This window comes from Mesoplodon mirus, assembly GCF_964341445.2.
Source record: "Mesoplodon mirus genome assembly, chromosome: 17".
NCBI classification, from domain to species: domain Eukaryota; kingdom Metazoa; phylum Chordata; class Mammalia; order Artiodactyla; family Ziphiidae; genus Mesoplodon; species Mesoplodon mirus.
In genome coordinates, this window is record NC_138993.1 from 73,360,649 (window position 1) to 73,378,655 (window position 18,007).

The 18,007-nt window shown below is 43.3% G+C and overlaps 1 protein-coding gene across 3 annotated transcripts in view; it reads right to left on the minus strand.

The window, feature by feature from the left end:
* The window catches only part of ARGLU1 (arginine and glutamate rich 1), a 25,970-nt gene extending 17,444 nt beyond the window's left edge, over positions 1-8,526 (minus strand). For all 3 annotated transcript variants that reach the window (XR_014291771.1, XR_014291772.1, XM_082602539.1), the window contains exons 1-2: positions 8,040-8,526; positions 1-27 (exon numbers count right to left, since the gene is read on the minus strand). The exon at positions 1-27 is cut by the window's left edge. Coding sequence is in view for 1 of the 3 variants with exons in the window: in XM_082602539.1 (XP_082458665.1) it covers positions 1-27; positions 8,040-8,386 (374 nt within the window). In the remaining 2 variants the exon portion in view is untranslated. The remainder of the gene's footprint in view (positions 28-8,039) is intronic.
* Positions 8,527-18,007: the final 9,481 nt, after the last annotated feature.

Sequence of the window (18,007 nt, forward strand, 5' to 3'; positions counted from 1 at the left end):
AGTTTTTCTTCTATTTCCTGCTGCCGACTAGCAAACAAAGTGGGGAAAGGACTTAGATAATGTAAGAAATAAACCTAAGAATTGAAATAGAACTAGTTGTGAGCCTGTAAAACACTGAGTCTGCTTACATATTTCTAAGATTTTACAACTCATTTTCATATAACATTCAAGGAAATGATAGATACCAAAAGATTAAGTGATACAGAAATTCAAATAAATATAAAATCATGTTTTTTTTCTTTTGTCACTTTCTAAAGTAAATACAAAAAGACTAGTCTATACAAACAGCTTATTAATGCAGTAGTTTTAGGAACTGTAGAGTGAATCTGAAACAGGAAATCTACTTTCGTTACCAGCTTCATAAGGAAAGGACAAGCTATTAAATATATGATTTGCTCATCTGTCAATCCATTCAGTCTAAGGGTTGAGCTACAGTGAAATCAGGAGAAACTATTATGTAGCAAGCAGTTCAGACCAGCTAAATTCATTCTCCGTTCCCCCACCCCAAGCAAGATCAGAATAAAGACAGACTCAAAGATTCAGACTGCTAAAGCAACATACTGTAGTTTTTAGCAAAAGTACAGGCAAACTTATTCAGGTTCTAAACTTTTGCCCTTTACTGCACCTTTTCTTTCGTTAACTGACTTTCAATTCAAAGCTCTTCTAGATATGGGAAAGTGGATGAAATATATTAGTATCACTTCTAAAAAGTTCAATGAAGCATGATATCGTTTAATTATTTTAATCCCATTTAGGTATTATAAATGAACTTATTCACTCAAAATGAAATTCTGTGCTGAAGATATTGACATTTATCAAGGCACTATAGTGGAAACCTTGCACATTTTATACCAATGACCTCCAATATGACAGCCACTAGCCAGATGTGTCTGGTTTGAATTGAAGATTACTAAGAATAAAAGATATAAAAGACCTCAAGTATTGTTATTTGATTACATATTAAAATGAGAGTATTTTGAGACAGACTGGGAATATATTAAAATTAATTTCACTAGTTCCTTTTTAATGTGGCTCACACTGTATTTCTCTTGAACGGCATTATTTGAGACAATAATTTGTGCTAGAATGAATGCAGAGACTCTGAAAGTATACCTAAATCTTAAGAGGTCAATCTATTAATGCTGCATATTTCTCACAATCCACAAAATTAAACAGAATCTGTAACCCTTCTATCTTTTGATGACTCTCATACATATGTATGAGAGTCATTCAATTTATCTGTTTAGTGAAGACTTTACAGTTTCTAAGTGACCTTTAAATACCCAATCCACTTCAACTCAACTCTGCTTTGGGGGGTGATTCAATTCCCACTGAAGTGCTTTCATTCTCAACTCCTGTTATTTATTCACAGTGTTACCATACTGATACCAGTGTATCTAATATTCTGATTCATATCTGTTTCTGCATTTATAATCTTTACATATTTCTGTCAGGGAGATAGTAACTACTTGAGAAGTCATAATTTCTGTTAGGTTCTAGATATGTGTGATAACCATTCTGAAGACTCTGTTGCTTGTTTCTTAAATATCTCCTCCCTAACGCTAAATTATTGGTGATTTTCACTGGGGGAAAAAACCCCTGCAAAAGCCTAACATGTACTCTCTATCTATATTCCTTTTCCTTTTTTAACTTTAAATGAAATATAGTATTAGGGTAGTTTCAATAAGCCTTTAGCTATAGCAGCTTAGTAAAAGAGAAGAGCTATCCACCCCAACGCTAGAATGGCCAGGAATACCTAAAAGAAATCAGGCAGCGATTTCAATGGAAATTAAACTACATTCCAAATATAAAAATATTGTTTCTCTACTTCATCCAAAGAGAAAGACAGAAATATGAAATGCAACAAGCAAGCTAACAACTGCTGAACCTGGATGACAGCTGTATGAGGATTAATACCCTATTTTGCTGAATTGGAAAGCTTTCATGACACGAAGTTTCAGAAGCATACCCCCCCCCACGCTTTCTTCTGTTAGTTGGTTCTTATAAAATTAGTAAATGTAGCAACGTCTACAAAGAAATCTCATTTTAAAATATCAAAAATGGTACAACTCTTAAAGCAGAACACTGTAAACCAAGTTCCAGTTAAAACTTTCCACACAAAGTAAAAGATGAGGGAAAAGAATGGGATAAGGCTTTGGGTTAGTTTATCAGTAGAAAAGCTGCCTAATTAACTCAGGAATTTGGTAAAGGTGGAAGAGACCTGACACATGCTCAGGGTTTCTGTCAGGCAAACAGTCCTTAAAGGACAGCAATATGGCACAATGCCAGTGGGACCACACCTCCACAGCTCTGGTCAGCAAGGAGAAAACGAGCTCAAATCAACCCCGTTGCTTACTTACAGCAGGAGCCACATCAGCATGCTGTCAGCTCCCTGTGTCTCTGCTCCCACTGATGGACACCAGAGAGGCCAGGTGACAGGCCATACAGGGTGACAAGCAGTGTAGGCAATAGGTGGCTGCTGCTAAGGAGTCCGAGCTAAGTACAGCTCAGCAGTTTTCCAGCCTAAAGGGGAGGGCAAGTGGAAACTCCCAAGCTCAGCTGAAACCCAGAGGATGAGAAATGGCCTAGTGGAGTTTCTTACAAGGCTGCTCATCCCCCTTTGTTACTGAAGGCACCACAGGGCACCCCCAGGACTGTAATTAAGCCTTGCTGCTGCGCCCTACACAAGGAGACAAGCAAGGTCAGGGCACCAGAGCAGAGCTGTTCCCCTACAAGCATGATCAAGGATGTAATTTTTGCTGTCACTGTTATTTTCGGTAAGGTTAAAATTGCTACTTCAGCACTCAGAAAAAAGTTTAAATCAATTTTTAGATCCAGTGCTGAAAAAGTTAAGAGCCGGATATTGCTTTAATCCCCTTCCCCCCACACACCTGGATCCAGAAAACCAAGGGCACACGAACAACAGAATTAAGCACTTGAGAGATACGACAAGTCTTTATTGAACAACCTACTATGCACTAGATGCTGTGCTAGAAACCTGAACCCCGCTAATACCTACTAATAGAGCCTATACTTCTGTGACTCTGTTCTACAGCTAAATATAAGTATTAACATACATGATAAGTAAAAATTCTCCGCATGTTTCAGCAACCTCTGTATCCCTGTGTTTTTCTTCTTTTGTCTGTCTTTTCCCACAAAAGCACAAACATATAAGGTATAGAAATGAATGAAACTTAGTACAACATAGCCTTCCTCTACCAGTTAGCTGGAGGAGGGTGGGAGGGGTAGGTGGCTGTTAAAATTTTTAAAAGTTCATTCTTATTGATGACAAACTTATTATCATAATCAATGATAAGGCAGCTACAGGGCGAACTTTCTTAAGAAGCCCTGAAACTGTCTCAGAAAAGAAAAAAAAACCCAACAACCCATTTTCGCCATTAGTATCTTAGGAAAGATCCTTCACCTAAAATGACTGCCTAGCCATTCCTTAAAACTGTTGTCATAGGAGCTGTCACTCTCTTGATATTGTTTTCTTTCTCTAATCTTTTCCTCAGGCTCCTCTGCTGAATCCATCCCCTTGCTAAGAATCTGTGAGGGCTTCCCTGATGGTGCAGTGGTTGGGAGTCCACCTGCCAATGCAGGGGACACGGGTTTGAGCCCTGGTCCGGGAAGATCCCACATGCCGCAGAGCAACTCAGCCCGTGCGCCACAACTACTGAAGCCTGCACGCCTGGAGCCCGTGCTCCACATCGGGAGAGTCCACCGCAATGAGAAGCCTGCGTGCCACAAGGAAGAGTGGTCCCTGCTCGCTTCAACTAGAGAAAGCCCACGTGCAGCAGCAAAGACCCAACACAACCAAAAAAAGAAACAAACAATCTCTGATCCTGATGAAAGGGCTGAATGAAAATCTTGAAGTTTTTCAATAGATAAGAGTAGGTCCTCATTTTCTCCATGCTCTCAGAACACTAATCACAATCAACTTTAAAATGGCAACTATTAAAACAAACAGCAAGGGCCCATCGTTAAATGCGAGTATGACTTTGTACAGAGCATTGGTTGATATTATTTTTAAGTCTTTAAAATGTACAAACTCAACCCTAGTAGTGTCCTTCTAGGAACTGCTTCATAATATTAGCAAACAGTATTTACTCAGTACTGAATAGATACCAACTACTCTGCCAAAAGCTTTATATTCCACGGCATCCTGTTCATCTCTGATGGCTCCTGAGGCTAAACAGGTGACTGTGAGGTGACCCTCAACCTAGGCAACTCCAAAGATAACGATCTTAAGCATGCTACTACCCTGCACTGTTTCTCCACGACAAACATTAAAGGCAAAAGGTATGCACACAAATTTAGCTACCAAAATAATTACCTAAAAAATTGATTAAATTCTTACCAACATCAGCTTGATCTTATGCCCTAATGTCTTGTCTCAAAGCCCTAACCTCCCTGAGGTACGTAGTTCCAATATAACAAATTTGCTCTCGCAATGAGCATTCTTCTAAGAATCACTCATATAGATCCCAGTTCACTTTAGACACTGATTTAGAAGGCTCTCGATATGCCATGCAGTTGAACACCAAGTATATGCGAACCGAGATACCACAGGCTACAGTAAGTTACTACGCCATTAATATTATCCTGATCTGCTGCAAGTCATTTTCAGCCACTCATTTTTTCCAACAGTTATTACAACAGGCATAAAGCGTCTCAAAATAATACATATGAAACATGATAAGGGGGCAGAGGAGGAAAGAGAGAGCAACACTGAATGACTGGGACGTAAGGAGGAAAAGGAAATCTTCTGAAGTGAATTTTCAACCACAGGAATGAACTTTTCAACACCGAGGAAAAAAAATTTTTTTTTAATTTTAAGGTCTGCCTTTTACTGCATCAAGATTGTAACTTGTAAGATCACTTCTTAAAATCACCCGGTTCAATCTGCCTACATGTAAAAAAATTGCATTAAATAACATTATTTACTGAGTCTCATTACACACATGCCAAGTATCACCTAAATACTTTTAATCTTCACAATAAGCAAGACAGGTATCTCCATTTTACAGATAAGAAATCAAGCTCACAGGTAGGTAGTGTATTCAAGGCCTCAGAATTGTAAATGGCAAAACAATCTGGTTTCCAACCTTAAGGAGACCTTCTAATCGGTTAAGCCCAAGAGATTTTAATTTTGCCATCTCTCCCCATCTCACACTGGACCTCTAGAAGGCACACTTGACAGTGCGTGTTCTTGTGGTACCTTCTCTCTCTCTACTCCACCACACACTTGTCTCCCTTTGTCCAACTGTACATCCAGACATTCCTGAAGGTTCTTTCAGTCCCATGAACCAACTGCTCTTCTCCCTCCACTCTCTGCCTGGGCCGTTCTATCTACTCTCAAGGTTTCCCCCAGGCTTCAGTCCCCGGTATCAACCTTGGATGAACTCATTATATCCAAAATCTAGCGCCTGCACTGGAAATGCCAAGTCCAGGTTTCTGACATTTTAACTAGTGTTTGACCCACAGCAGTTACTTAAACATTTGGTGGCTGAGATGCAATAGCCACAGTATAAACATGAGAGCCAAAACAATGCTTTATTTCCCTTATGTTTCACATCCAATTTTATTTGCCCTAAATGCTCCTTAAATCTGCCCCTTTCTTCCATTCCAACAACTGCTCCCTCACTACTCCTATGTGGACTTACTGTAACTTTCTATCCTACACAGCAGTACATGCTCCGTTTAAAAACAAACCTACAATCCCACGCCATTTGCCTGCTTAAAACCCTTCTGGTTCCTATGATGAAATCCTAGCTCCTTAATATGGCAAGACCCTTCCCATGATTCCCAGCCTCTACCTACCTCTCCAGCCACTCCATGACTTGAATACTTACAGAAATTCATGTTCCAGTCAATAGTCACCTCTTTACTCCACCTAAGACCATACCGCACCCCTCCCTTTATTCTGGCAGGGGTGGAGGGGGCTCCCTCCCTTGGTCCACATGCATCCTCCTATGCTTAGCCTGACAGAGTCCTATTTTTACCTGCCACTCACTCCCGAGGAGCACTAAGGTGTTTACCCATCCAGGATGCTTCCTTTTTACAGTCACATCACTATCACCGAATTTACCACACTGTATTATTATCTACCTACCTGTCTTCAAGCTAGACGGAGACCTTGGAGGGGTCAATCATCTTCAGATTAACAGCTCCTAGCGTAGTGTCTGGCACTTATTAAGATGCTCCGTAAGGGTCAGTTGAATGAACTAACCAACAGGATTTGTAAATAAACAACGACTTCTGCCCATTCCCATGACTGCAAAACCTAGATCGTTCAATCGTCTCCTCTGCGTTAGTAGGCGTTAGACAGTACTAAGTAGTGCCTGCTGCACAACACGCAGGGACTCCGTGTACAGGTGGCTGCTAGCTCTGCCCCCGCCTCCCTTCATAAATGCTAACGGCACTGTGCTTCCTCTATCAACTTGGGACAATATAACTGCTCTACTTTCTCATTTCATCCCTGGATTTCTTCTCTGCTATTCGTGTGTAGCTTGCTAAATGCTTCTATCTATTCCTTGCACACCAAGTTTCCTTTCACTCTTCCCCATAAGTCTCGGCTCTCTAATGAATGGCAAGTCATGACTCTTTGGAGGTATACTACCTCAGAATTGTCTTAGGTAATTCTTTGAAATGTTCATCTGTTGACAGTCAGTTGAGAGCTACATCTTCACAGTTAAGGATCTTGTTCCAGACCAAAAAAACTGGATTCTATACAATCAAGGTTTCTTGTGACACAATTATTCGTACTCGGTGTTCATACTTCCCACCGACAGTTCTAAGTATAGGAAAAATGCACGCGTTGTGCATGTTTTAAAGAAACGCAGTGAAAGAGCTCTCCAGGTACTGCTCCTCCAGTAACAGGAGTCAGTTTTCCAGTCCCCTACCTCTTAATGATTTCCTTTCAGAAACGAGCTTTGCTGGAACGTAACACAAACCACACTGCAGAAAGACTGAAAACGCCTACACAGTTCAGGACTCATAAATCTGTCTCAGGAAAATTCTATATTCAGTAACTCTCCTGCCTTACGAGCACTTTCTAAACATGCACTGAAGAACTGAGGAAGATGGCTGGTTAAACAGGGAGAGCTGGCAAATCTCTCTACCTTTCAACGTGGCTTTGGGAAAGAATACCCAGCGCATCAGAGTACCAGGGTCTTGAACCAAAACACAACTCTACACTTTAAAACCAAAATTTCACTCGTTTCGAATCATTTGCACCTACTCTTAGACCAAAAGGTACTTGAGAGGTGACTCTTCTGCATATGACCAATGCAAAAGTAAAAGCGAATATTCTATCCTCTGAACAGCACGTATACACCACAAAGGGAAACGAGTTACAGTCTTGCACCGAAGTGTGCTACGGAGAGCTACAGCCCATAACTAGTACAGAGTGAAAAGACGGAGCAGCCTTCGATTGGTCACACAGGTGAACTCAAGCGTCAAGATTCATTTACCTCACTGCACACTTAAGCTGCGCGCATTCTGTTTTTACACCTCAGAAAACAAAAAGAGCAGGCCCGAGACAGGAAAAGCGACCGCGACGTCTCTAACAGCAGGAGTACACTAAAGTAAAAGGACTTGTTTTGGGTGCGCGTACGTTCAACCACCTGAAGCGGTTCACCTCCGAGAATCCCTGTCCCGCGTTTAGGGTGCAAGGCAAGAACGCTCTTCTGCAGGGGGCCCCCAACGTCCTCCGTCCACTTCCCGGGGCCGGCCCGCTCCAACCCCACACGGAACTCCACCCCCTACTTCCGGGACGCTCCTCCTCCTCTCGCGCCAAAACGCTTGCCCTGCTCCAAGCCCTTCCAGCTCCATCCCCACTACTGCCCTTCCCAGCCAACTCGTGGGTCTGTCCTGCCCCAGGCTTTCCACAGGCCAGGGTTGCAGCCGCTCGGGGCCGGTCCCTGAGACCCCGCTAACCTCCTTCACTCCCCCCAGGGCCAATCAGCTCCCCCCTCCCCGCCACCCCGCACCCGCCGCCTCCCCGGCTCCCGGCCCCTCCCCCCGCGGGCGCTCACATTTTTCGTTGCCGCTCGAACTCTGCTTTCTTCTCCTCCTCCTCTCGCTTCTGCTTCTCGTCCAGGCTGCTGCGCTTGCTCACCGTGCGCCCGAAGATGTCGATGCGGTCGGGCGGGGACGAGGCGCGCTCCCGGTCCCGCTCGCGCCGGGACACGGCCGTGTTGGTGGAGCGCGAGCGGGACCGCGACTCCCGCCGCCGGTTCCGTTTACTTTCCCGGGACTTGGAGCGCTTTCGCACGCGCTCCTTGTCCCGAGATCGCGACCGGGACCGGCTCCGCTTCTTGTTGTGTTTGCTGCTCTTGGTGTGTTTGGAGCGGGACGAGCTCCGGCTCCGAGACCGGCCCATCCTTCCGGGCGACGCTGTGACTAACCGCTGGCTTCGGGCCCCGCACGTGCCCGGCTGTCCTCGTCTCTGCTTCCGGAAGCGGGCTGGCAGTCTTGTCGAGGCTTGGGGAAGGAGAGCTATCAGCGAGCTGACTTTCTGCCTCCCCCTGAGGCCGACGGCCGCCACGAAGGCCGCCGCCAACGACAAGGCCGCAACGCCAGGAATTGCTAAGATGGCAGCCGCGGCTGCACCGGCCGCCCCTCCCACAAGGCCCTGCGCGCAACGCGCCGTCACGCGAGCCCCGCCCCCTGACGCTTCCTGCGGAAGGCGTGGCGAGCGCGTCCGAGCGCGCTCGGCTCTTTCCGCCAGCCTCGAGCCGATGTGTCGCGCGGACGCGGGAGACCTTCGTCTCCGCTCTAGAGCAGTTTTGCTTTCTGGTAAGATGCTGACACCGTAAGCATGGAACTGTCCCGTTTTGGTGCGAATGAAATCGTGCCTCGGTACCAAGTTCCTGACTGCGCTGTATCCTAGGAACTGGTTTTGTCAGGCAGGCCAAAATGGTGTCAGAGAGACCCTGGGCAGATCACTTGACTCTCTGAGCTGAGCTCCCTCAGTTGCGCTGTGGAGACACCAGACACCACGCTTTATGACGTGGTTGTGAAGCTCACAGGGTACAAAGGGGACTGAGATACATGGAAGCCAGTGCTTATGTAGGGCTTCAGCGGCCAAGTGCGAAAATTCATGCCTCCGTTTTAAACCTGAGTTCAGTAAAAGGCTTAAAACTAGAGAGAAGCAGAGGAAAAACTAGCAGTTTTCCTTTTGAAAAAGCAATAACCTATTAAAAATAAAAATATTTTATCTGCAACAGCATCAGAAACTATAAAATAGGGCTTCCCTGTTGGCGCAGTGGTTGAGAGTCCGCCTGCCGATTCAGGGGACACGGGTTCGTGCCCCGGTCCGGGAAGATCCCACATGCCGCGGAGCGGCTGGGCCCGTGAGCCATGGCCGCTGAGCCTGCGCGTCCGGAGCCTGTGCTCCGCAACGGGAAGGGCCTCAACAGTGAGAGGCCCGCGTACCGTTATAAAAAAACAAAAAAACAAAACTATAAAATAATTGGGAACAAAGTTTAACGAGTTACAAGATCCTGTTGATGAAGTCCCTTGCCCTTTGCTGAAAGGCGGAAACAAGACCAGAAAAAATGAAAAACCTGCCGTATCTGTGGATAAGAAATCGGTACCAAAAATATGCCAATTCTTCCCAAGCCAAATTTGAAAATTAGCACAATTTCCATCAGAATTCCAGATTCTCTTGAGAATAAGTTAGAACTGGCTAATTTTAAATTTTGAAGGGAAGATCACATGGTTGTAAATGATGAAGAAAACCTTGAAGGGAACTCGTTGGCGGTCCAGTGGTTAGGACTCCACGCTTTCACTGCCCAGGGCCCTGGGTTTGATCCCTGATCGGGGAACTAAGATCCCGCAAGCTGTGCGGTGAGGCCTAAAAAACAAAAGACCTTGAAAAAGAAGAGTGATAAGCGTTTGTCCTATAAAAATTTAAACACCAAGATATTAGCACAGAAATAGGAAAAACCATCACTGGACTAATAGGACAAATCTATTCTTTTTCTTCAGATAAATTCAAGTAAAATAATGTTTAATAATGCAGAATGTACAGAATTACCTCATTATACTGGAAATATTTCTGTCAATCTATTACATGTACACATGTATATATACATACATACACAACATCTGTAATGAGGACCATCTAATGTTAAAGCTAGTTGTTTCTGATTCGTTGGTATATTGGTTTCCTAGAGCACCACAAACTGATGGCATAAAACAGCAGAAACTTATTCACTTGCAGCTCTGGGGTCCAGCAGTCCAAAATCAAGATGCGGCAAGGTTGGTTCTTTTGGAGGCTCTGAGGGAGGATCTGTTCCATGCCCCTGTCATACCTTCTGGTGGTTGCGGGTAAGCCTTGGCTTTCCTTGATGTTCTGTGGCTTCCAGTCTCAGCCTCTGTCTTCGCATGGCATTCACTGTGCATCTGTCCTCTTCTTGTATAGATACTAATTCTTTAATTAGGACCCACCCTAATCCTGTATGATCTCATCTTAATTACATCTGCAAAGACCCGATTTCCAAATAAGGTTACATGTCCAGGTGGACTTATTATAGGGACTTTCCTTTAAACACAGAATGAACACATGTGATTAACAATCTCCGTACCCTTCCCAAACCCCAACAGAATGATAGAAAAATCATCTTAATACAGGTATAAGGTATAAGCACACACACAAATAACAGAAGAGACAATGTCAGATGAGTGGTGAATTCAGAGCTCTATTACAAGTTGGAACCTGGAAGCCACTGGCTCTGTTTGGAGAGGGACAGAATCTGGAATCTCTAAACGATCCAAGAAGGGGGTATAAAGCAGTAAACCAATGGAAGTGCCAGGTGTGCTGGCAGACGGGGGACAGCCTGGGTTGAAAACGTCCGATAAAGAATAGTCACATCTGCCCCCAGGAGACCGGCACCCAGATGTTTGCAGGAGGCAAAGCCAGTGGGAGGGCGAAACGTGAAAGGCGGAGACAGAGTTTGTGAGACAGAAATATGAATAAGTTGCATTACACCAAATGTAATTTTCTCTGTAATACCGCTTTCTTGGATCAAGGAATTAGGTGTTTACTCTTATTTTCTGCATGCGGGGTATGTTGGGTGTATTGTATGTGTGTTGTGCGTGTGTATGGTGCGTGTGTATGGTGTGTTTTCTATGCTGTAGTGTGTGTGTGTATATTGTGTGGTGTGGTGTGTCTGTATTGTGTGTGATGTGTACATGGTGTTGTGTATGTTGTATGTGAGTGTGTATGGGGTGTATGTGTGCGTAGTGAGTGTATTATGTATGTTGTGCGTGTGAATGTGTATGTTGTATGAGTGTGTGTGGGGTGTGTGTGTGAGTGTACTGTGTATACTGTATGTGTGTTGTGTGCATGTATGGCCTCTAAACCCTACCACCCTTATCTCTCATAGCTCTTCCACAAGGTCATTCTTTTCATTTTAGTCAGTCTTCTAGTTTTTCCTAAATGCAATATCCACGATTTCAGTTTCTTAATATGTACCTTGATTGAAATATATTTTTCATTCTTTCTTCCTGTCACTTAGGTCAGACTCAAGCCTGCCCTTCCCATGACATGCTCCTTGACCATATCCGTCCTTGTCTTCTGCACCTTTAGCCTGTACTGCTTTGGCAGTTAGCATATGTTGCCTCAGATTGTTGTTTAGGTAAGTGTATTTTCTGTCCAACTTGAACTTGTGACCTACTTCTTTTTTTTTTTAAAGAATCAATTTTATTTTTTTATTTATTTTTGGCTACGTTGGGGCTTGGTTGCAGGGTGCGGGCTTCTCATTGCAGTGGCTTCTCTTGTGGAGCACGGGCTCTAGAGTGCAGGCTCAGTATTTGTGACTCGTGGGCTCTAGAGCGCAGGCTCAATAGTTGTGGTGCACAGGCTTAGTTGCTCCGCGGCATGTGGGATCTTCCCTGACCAGGGATCGAACCCGTGTCCCTTGCACTGGCAAGCGCATTCTTAACCACTGTGCCACCAGGGAAGCCCTGTGTTCTACTTCTTAACTTTTGTTTTATTTTACTTATTTCTGCATAAGTAGGTGAGCCGTATTTATTTTACCTGACTTTACAACAACTTGGTTATAGAAAAGGGTTGGAGGCAGTTACCTCTTTTTTAGGAGGCAGGTGCTGACCCCAAAATCATAGGTATTACAGTTTTACATTCGTCCTTTTATGGTCTCATAGTTTATACATATTTATGTGCTGATAATAAGATTTAACTTTGGGGAGTTCATATGCTTTTTTAGCAGAGAAGTCGTCAACAGATCAGATTTTTTTTCTTTAGCAGTTTTATTTTGAAATAATTTTAGATTTACATAAGAGCTGCACACAGTACCTGAGTATCTTTTTCTGTTTAGATATATACATTAATATATTTTTAAACTGAGAGAAACTGTATATTATTTTGCAACCTTTCTTCATGTCTGAAATATATGTGGGTATCATTTGTGTCAATAAAATGCACACCTATATAATTATTCTTAATGGCTGTGAAGAAATTACACATGTACCATAGTTTATTTAACAAATCCCTCATTTAGGCTGTTTAGGCATTTATGCTCTTTATAAGTTTTTACTGTTTCAAAAATGTAGTAAAGCTAACTGTAGTTAAATACTTATATTTTTCTCCAGTTTCTTTCCTTGGTGTAGATTTCAAGAAGTGAAGTGACTGAGTAGACGGGGTGTGTTTTTAAAGATGTGTGATGCACTTGCCAGGTGGCCCTGTGTGGGGTTTGCCTTCCCATCAGTGGCACTTGAAAGCGTTCATTTCACTGCCTGTTAACCACATCAGAGACAATCTTTTTCATGTTTTTAAACTGGGTGATGAGAATGTGGTCTGTTTTTCCTTCTCCATTGATTTGCATTTTTGATTAGTAGTGAGGGTGAATACATTTTAATGTTCAATAAATTAATATCAGATGTTAAGTAAGAGAAATTCATGAGCCTTGATGAATGACAGGATGTTGAGCGGGAAAAGCCTTCAGGGGTTTGGGGAGCTGGGCTCTGGGGGTGGGATCTCGAGGAGAAATGATAGAAAAATGCATGAGCAGTCTTTGGGAGATGTTGGAAGTGAAGGTCCTCCTTTGGGCCAGAGTGAGTCTGAGATGCTTGGCGGACACATGAATGGAGATTTTCAGTGGATAGTTTAATACACAGGAGGTTGGGACTCAAGGGTGAGTTTGGGGCTGGAGTTAGGATGTAAGAATCATGAGGAGGCAGGTGTTAGCAAAGATCATAGCTTTGGAGGAGACCACCCAGGGGAGCTGTGGACTGGAGGGGGCACACAGGGCTGGGGAGATGAACAGTGAGAGCAGAAGAAGATGATAAGGCAGGGAGTCACTGAGCCTGCGAAAACCTTCAAATCTCAAACATCAGGAGTAAACAAGGCTCAACAGTGAGCCCTAGAGTATAAATGACACTTCCATTGGCTTCTTGTTTGACTTACTCCATTAATTTTAACTGATGTAAATCGATTTCAGTGGCAAAAAAAAAAAAAGCTCATTGCTTTACAACTTTACTAAATCATAAATATTAACTTCTTTCACTCTTTTTGAATCTGAAAAGTAAGAAGAAAAATCAGGACTTATTTTCTTTTTTGCCATAGATGCTCATTGACCTTCACAAAGCCCCTCGTGCGCATCCTCCCCTCTGCCCACGTCCGAACAGATGCCCCTTTTCCACTTCAGGTGAACTACTATTTACCTTTTCCAAACCTTACTTTTCCAGATCAGTTCTCAGTGTCTTGAGATTCCAGTAGAAGTTGCTTTGAGGGAATGAGTGCTCATGCTGACCTTGTGCCTTGAACCTAGGCTGACACTTGCAGTAAGAAGCATCCGACACCTTTCATGCAAAATGTCAGATTCCTGCCACATTCCCTCCTTCCTTCCGAGCATCTGCTTCGTTCTTTGTGTGCTCAGCTCCTGCCCCTTTGGCTCCACCTCCTGTTTCTGTCCCCGTCCCGGGAATCATTACTGCGTGACCCTCAGCAGGACTCTGCGTCTACTGTTTGACTCTCTCTGCTCCTCAAAGCTCTAGCCACCTCCCCTGTCCGTCCGTCTGCAGCTCTGAGGCCCACCTTTGACTTAGCCCACCTGGCAGTTCTGCTGATGAGTCTCTGGCCTCCCAGAGGCCATTTAGACACATAATCCCTAAGGATGCTCTCTCATGGGGTGATCGTGGGGGCCTCTTCACCAACCCCCTCTAGCAACTTACAAGCTAGAGGACAGTTTGCAATGGGTTCATTCATTCAGTCATCATATGTACCACCTCACCTTCTTCGAGCTCACTTGCTCTGGCATCTTCTCCAACAATTTTCGCACCCCATGAGAACTCCACTTCTTTGACCTTCCCATGCCCATGTCACTCCATTTTCAGTTCCTTCTTCCCTTGCTAACATGCGTGATTCTCTTATCCTTTTGCCTCTATTGTAATTCATGACAAACTTCTGACTCTGATTACAGCCACCCTCAACCCTGGTTAACCCATGGACCCAACTCTCCAGCTCTTCTGGACCTTCACCTACCAGGAGTTACAAGTTACCTGGGAAAATTACATATCACGTGGAAGGGTTTCCATGAAAATTCATGACCACAAGCCCCACAGCTTGAGCCCTCAACACTCCCTCATGGTTCTGCTACATTCTCCAAAATGTTTCCTACGTTTCAACTCTTCTTGAAATTCTTACACCCCCTCCTCTTTGACTCCCTCTCTCTTAGCCTCCAACCTTGACTTCCAAGCTACAGGATGGATGGGAAATCTCTCATCTTCCCTTCACCAAAGCTACATGCCTATCTGCCCTGCATCCTGTTACAAGAGCGAGACACGCTGCTGTTTGTCAAAGGCAAAAGCTCTTTTCTTTACGATCTGCGCCATCTACCCGTCCTGCCTGTTCCAGGCTTTTATTCCTGCAGTTACTCTGTCTCTCTGCTTTGCATCGTCTGTTTCTCCTGTGTTACTGGCTCATTCCCACGGGCACTCAAACTAGCTATTTTGGTGCCCGTCTTTAAAAGGACTGTTTATGGACCTGTCATGCTCTTCTAGCTGCAACGCCATGTCTCTGGTTTCATAGCAAAACTTTTTGAAAAAAAAATTGTCTACATGTATTGCTGTACCTTTCTCCGTTGCTATTTACTTTTCAGTTTTAAAACTTTTTTTTTTAATTGAAGTATGGTTGATTTACAGTGGTGTGTTAGTTTCTGGTGTACAGCACAGTGATTCAGTTATACATATATATTCTTTTTCATATTTTTTCATTATAAGTTATTACAAGATATTGAATATAGTTCCCTGTGCTATACAATAGGACCTTGTGGTTTATCTCTTTTATATATAATATTGATAGTTTGTATCTACTTTTCACTTCTTAAAATGTGAGCTATATTGTGAAATATATCATGCATTCAAGAGTATGTAAAACAAACATTTGTTTATATGTATGTTTATATATTTTATCTATATAAATATAAGATATATTTAGAAATCTGTGTCTAGCACCTCAACAGTCCCCTGTGTGATGTTTCTAAGCCACATTCCCTTACCTACCCCACAGGACAGTGGTCATACCCTTCACAATCTTAGCATTATCAGACTTCTTAAATTTTCCAGCTGTTGAATATGAAATGCTGGTTCACTGTGGTTGTAATTTGCATTTACCATATTGCTAATAAGGTTAATCACCTTTTTAAATGTTTATTGACCATTTGACTTTCCTCTTTGGTAAAATTCCTGTTTACATCTTTTTGTCTGTCTTTTCTTATTGAGTAATGGGAGTTTTTTCTTTATATCCTATGGTACTGATGGTATTATATGTATTGTAAATACCTTCAGCCACTTTATGTCTTGTATTTTTACCTTGTGGCATCTTTTGATGCACAAATGTCCTTAATTTTAATATAACCATATTTACCAATCATGTCTTTTATGATAGGTCTTTGTTACCTGTTTTAAAAAAATCTTTGCTTACCTCGAGGTCATAAACATCTTCCATATTTCCCTTAATGTTTCAAAATTTTGCATCTCACAGCTAAGCTTTAATTAAATTTATTTATTTATTTATTTATTTATTTATTTATTTTTGGCTGCGTTGGGTCTTCGTTGCTGTGTGCAAGCTTTCTCTAGTTGCGATGAGCGGGGGCTACTCTTCATTGCAGTGCGAGGGCTTCTCATTGAGGTGGCTTCTCTTGTGGAGCATGGGCTAGGTGTGTGGGCTCAGTAATTGCAGCATGGGGCCCTAGAGTGCACAGGCTTCAGTAGTTGAAGCTTATGGGCTCAGTAGTTGTGGCTGGTGGGCTCTAGAGTGCAGGCTCAGTAGTTGTGGCGCATGGGCTTAGTTGTTCCGTGGCATGTGGGATCTTCCCAGACCAGGGCTCGAACCCATGTCCCCTGCATTGGCAGGCAGATTCTTAACCACTGCGCCACCAGGGAAGTCTTAAGTTTTAATTTATTACTCAAATGCAAATGAGACAAATGCTCCAGTTAAAATACAAAGATTAAAATTTTAGAAGTCCAATTACATGCTTAAATTGTCAATTACATGCTTAAATTGTCAAAGTCAAAAATTAATAACTTTATCCCACACCTGGAAAATATAAGGACTTAGAAGATTCATTCTTTAACCTCTTTTTCCAACTATCTGTCATCACTAGTGTTGTTTTACGTTGCCAGTTTTCCTATTCACTTATTTATTACCACTTTGCTCTTCATTTCTTCTTTATCTCAGATGTTTCATCTGAATCACTTTCTTTTGCCTTTAGGCTTTCCTGTCGTGAGGGACTGCCAGTGGCAAATTCTCAGTCTTTGAAAATGCTTTTACTTTGCCCCTGTTCTTAAAAGATAGTTTCACTGGATTGCGATTTTAGGTTGATGGCTCTTATCTGACAGTGTCATTCTTTTGTCTTCTGGTCTCCATTGTTGCTGTTGAGAAATCACCTACAAGTCTAATTGCCACTCCATTAAGGGTGATCTGTCTTTATTTGTCTGGTTTTTCTCCCTCTTTTGAAATCTGTTTTTCTTTTGGTCATTGGTGTTCTTCGGTCTTTCTATAGTGTGACCAGGTCTGGATTTCTTTTTTTTTTTTTTTACCATGGTTGGTATTTACTGCACACTGGAACATATGCACTGATGTCTTTGGGGAAAGTTCTCAGTAAATCCATCTCCAAACATTGCTTGTTCTTCACTCTTTCTCTCTCGATTACTTATAAAACTCTAATGCATCATATATTAATCTTCTCAGTGTCCGTCCCATTTCTCTTTACTTCCCGTTCATTTTTTGTTGTTGTTTTGCAGTACGTGGGCCTCTCACTGTTGTGGCCTCTCCCATTGCAGAGCACAGGCTCTGGACGCGCAGGCTCAGCAGCCATGGCTCATGGGCCCAGCCGCTCCACGGCATGCCGGATCTTCCCGAACCAGGGCACGAACCCGTGTCCCCTGCATCGGCAGGCGGACTCTCTACCACTGCGCCACCTGGGAAGCCCCCGTTCATGTTTTACAAGAAATGAAAGATGCATCAGCATTAACTGAGCAAAGTTGGGAAGGTGCAAGAGTATTTCAGAAGGAAGGGTGTGGGGTTGCTTGAGGAAAGCCGAGAGAAGGCTGGTGTGGCTGAAGCTCCCAGAGTGAGGGGAGAGGAGTGGGATGAAGCTGGGGACATGAGAAGGAGCAGCTGGTTCAGGGTCTTCAGCTAAAAAGCAGTGGGAACCATTGTGGGGAGACAGTGATGGTGACAGGGTCAGATTGGTGTACTGGAAAACTCACTCAGCCTTTGGGACAGAGAATGGATTGAATGAGGGCCAGAGAAGATGTCAGGAGTACATTAAGAGGCTACTGTAGTGTCCAGGCGAGACATGTTAGCTTGTCCTAAGGTGGCAGTTGTTCAGTTGAAGAGAAGGGAAGAGAATGAGAGACACTTAGGAGATGAAAACCAAGAGAACTTTGTGTTTTGGAAGTTCTGGCGAGTACAACAAGAATGGAACAGACATAAGGGACATACTGTGATGTGGAAAGAATACAGTAAGTCGTG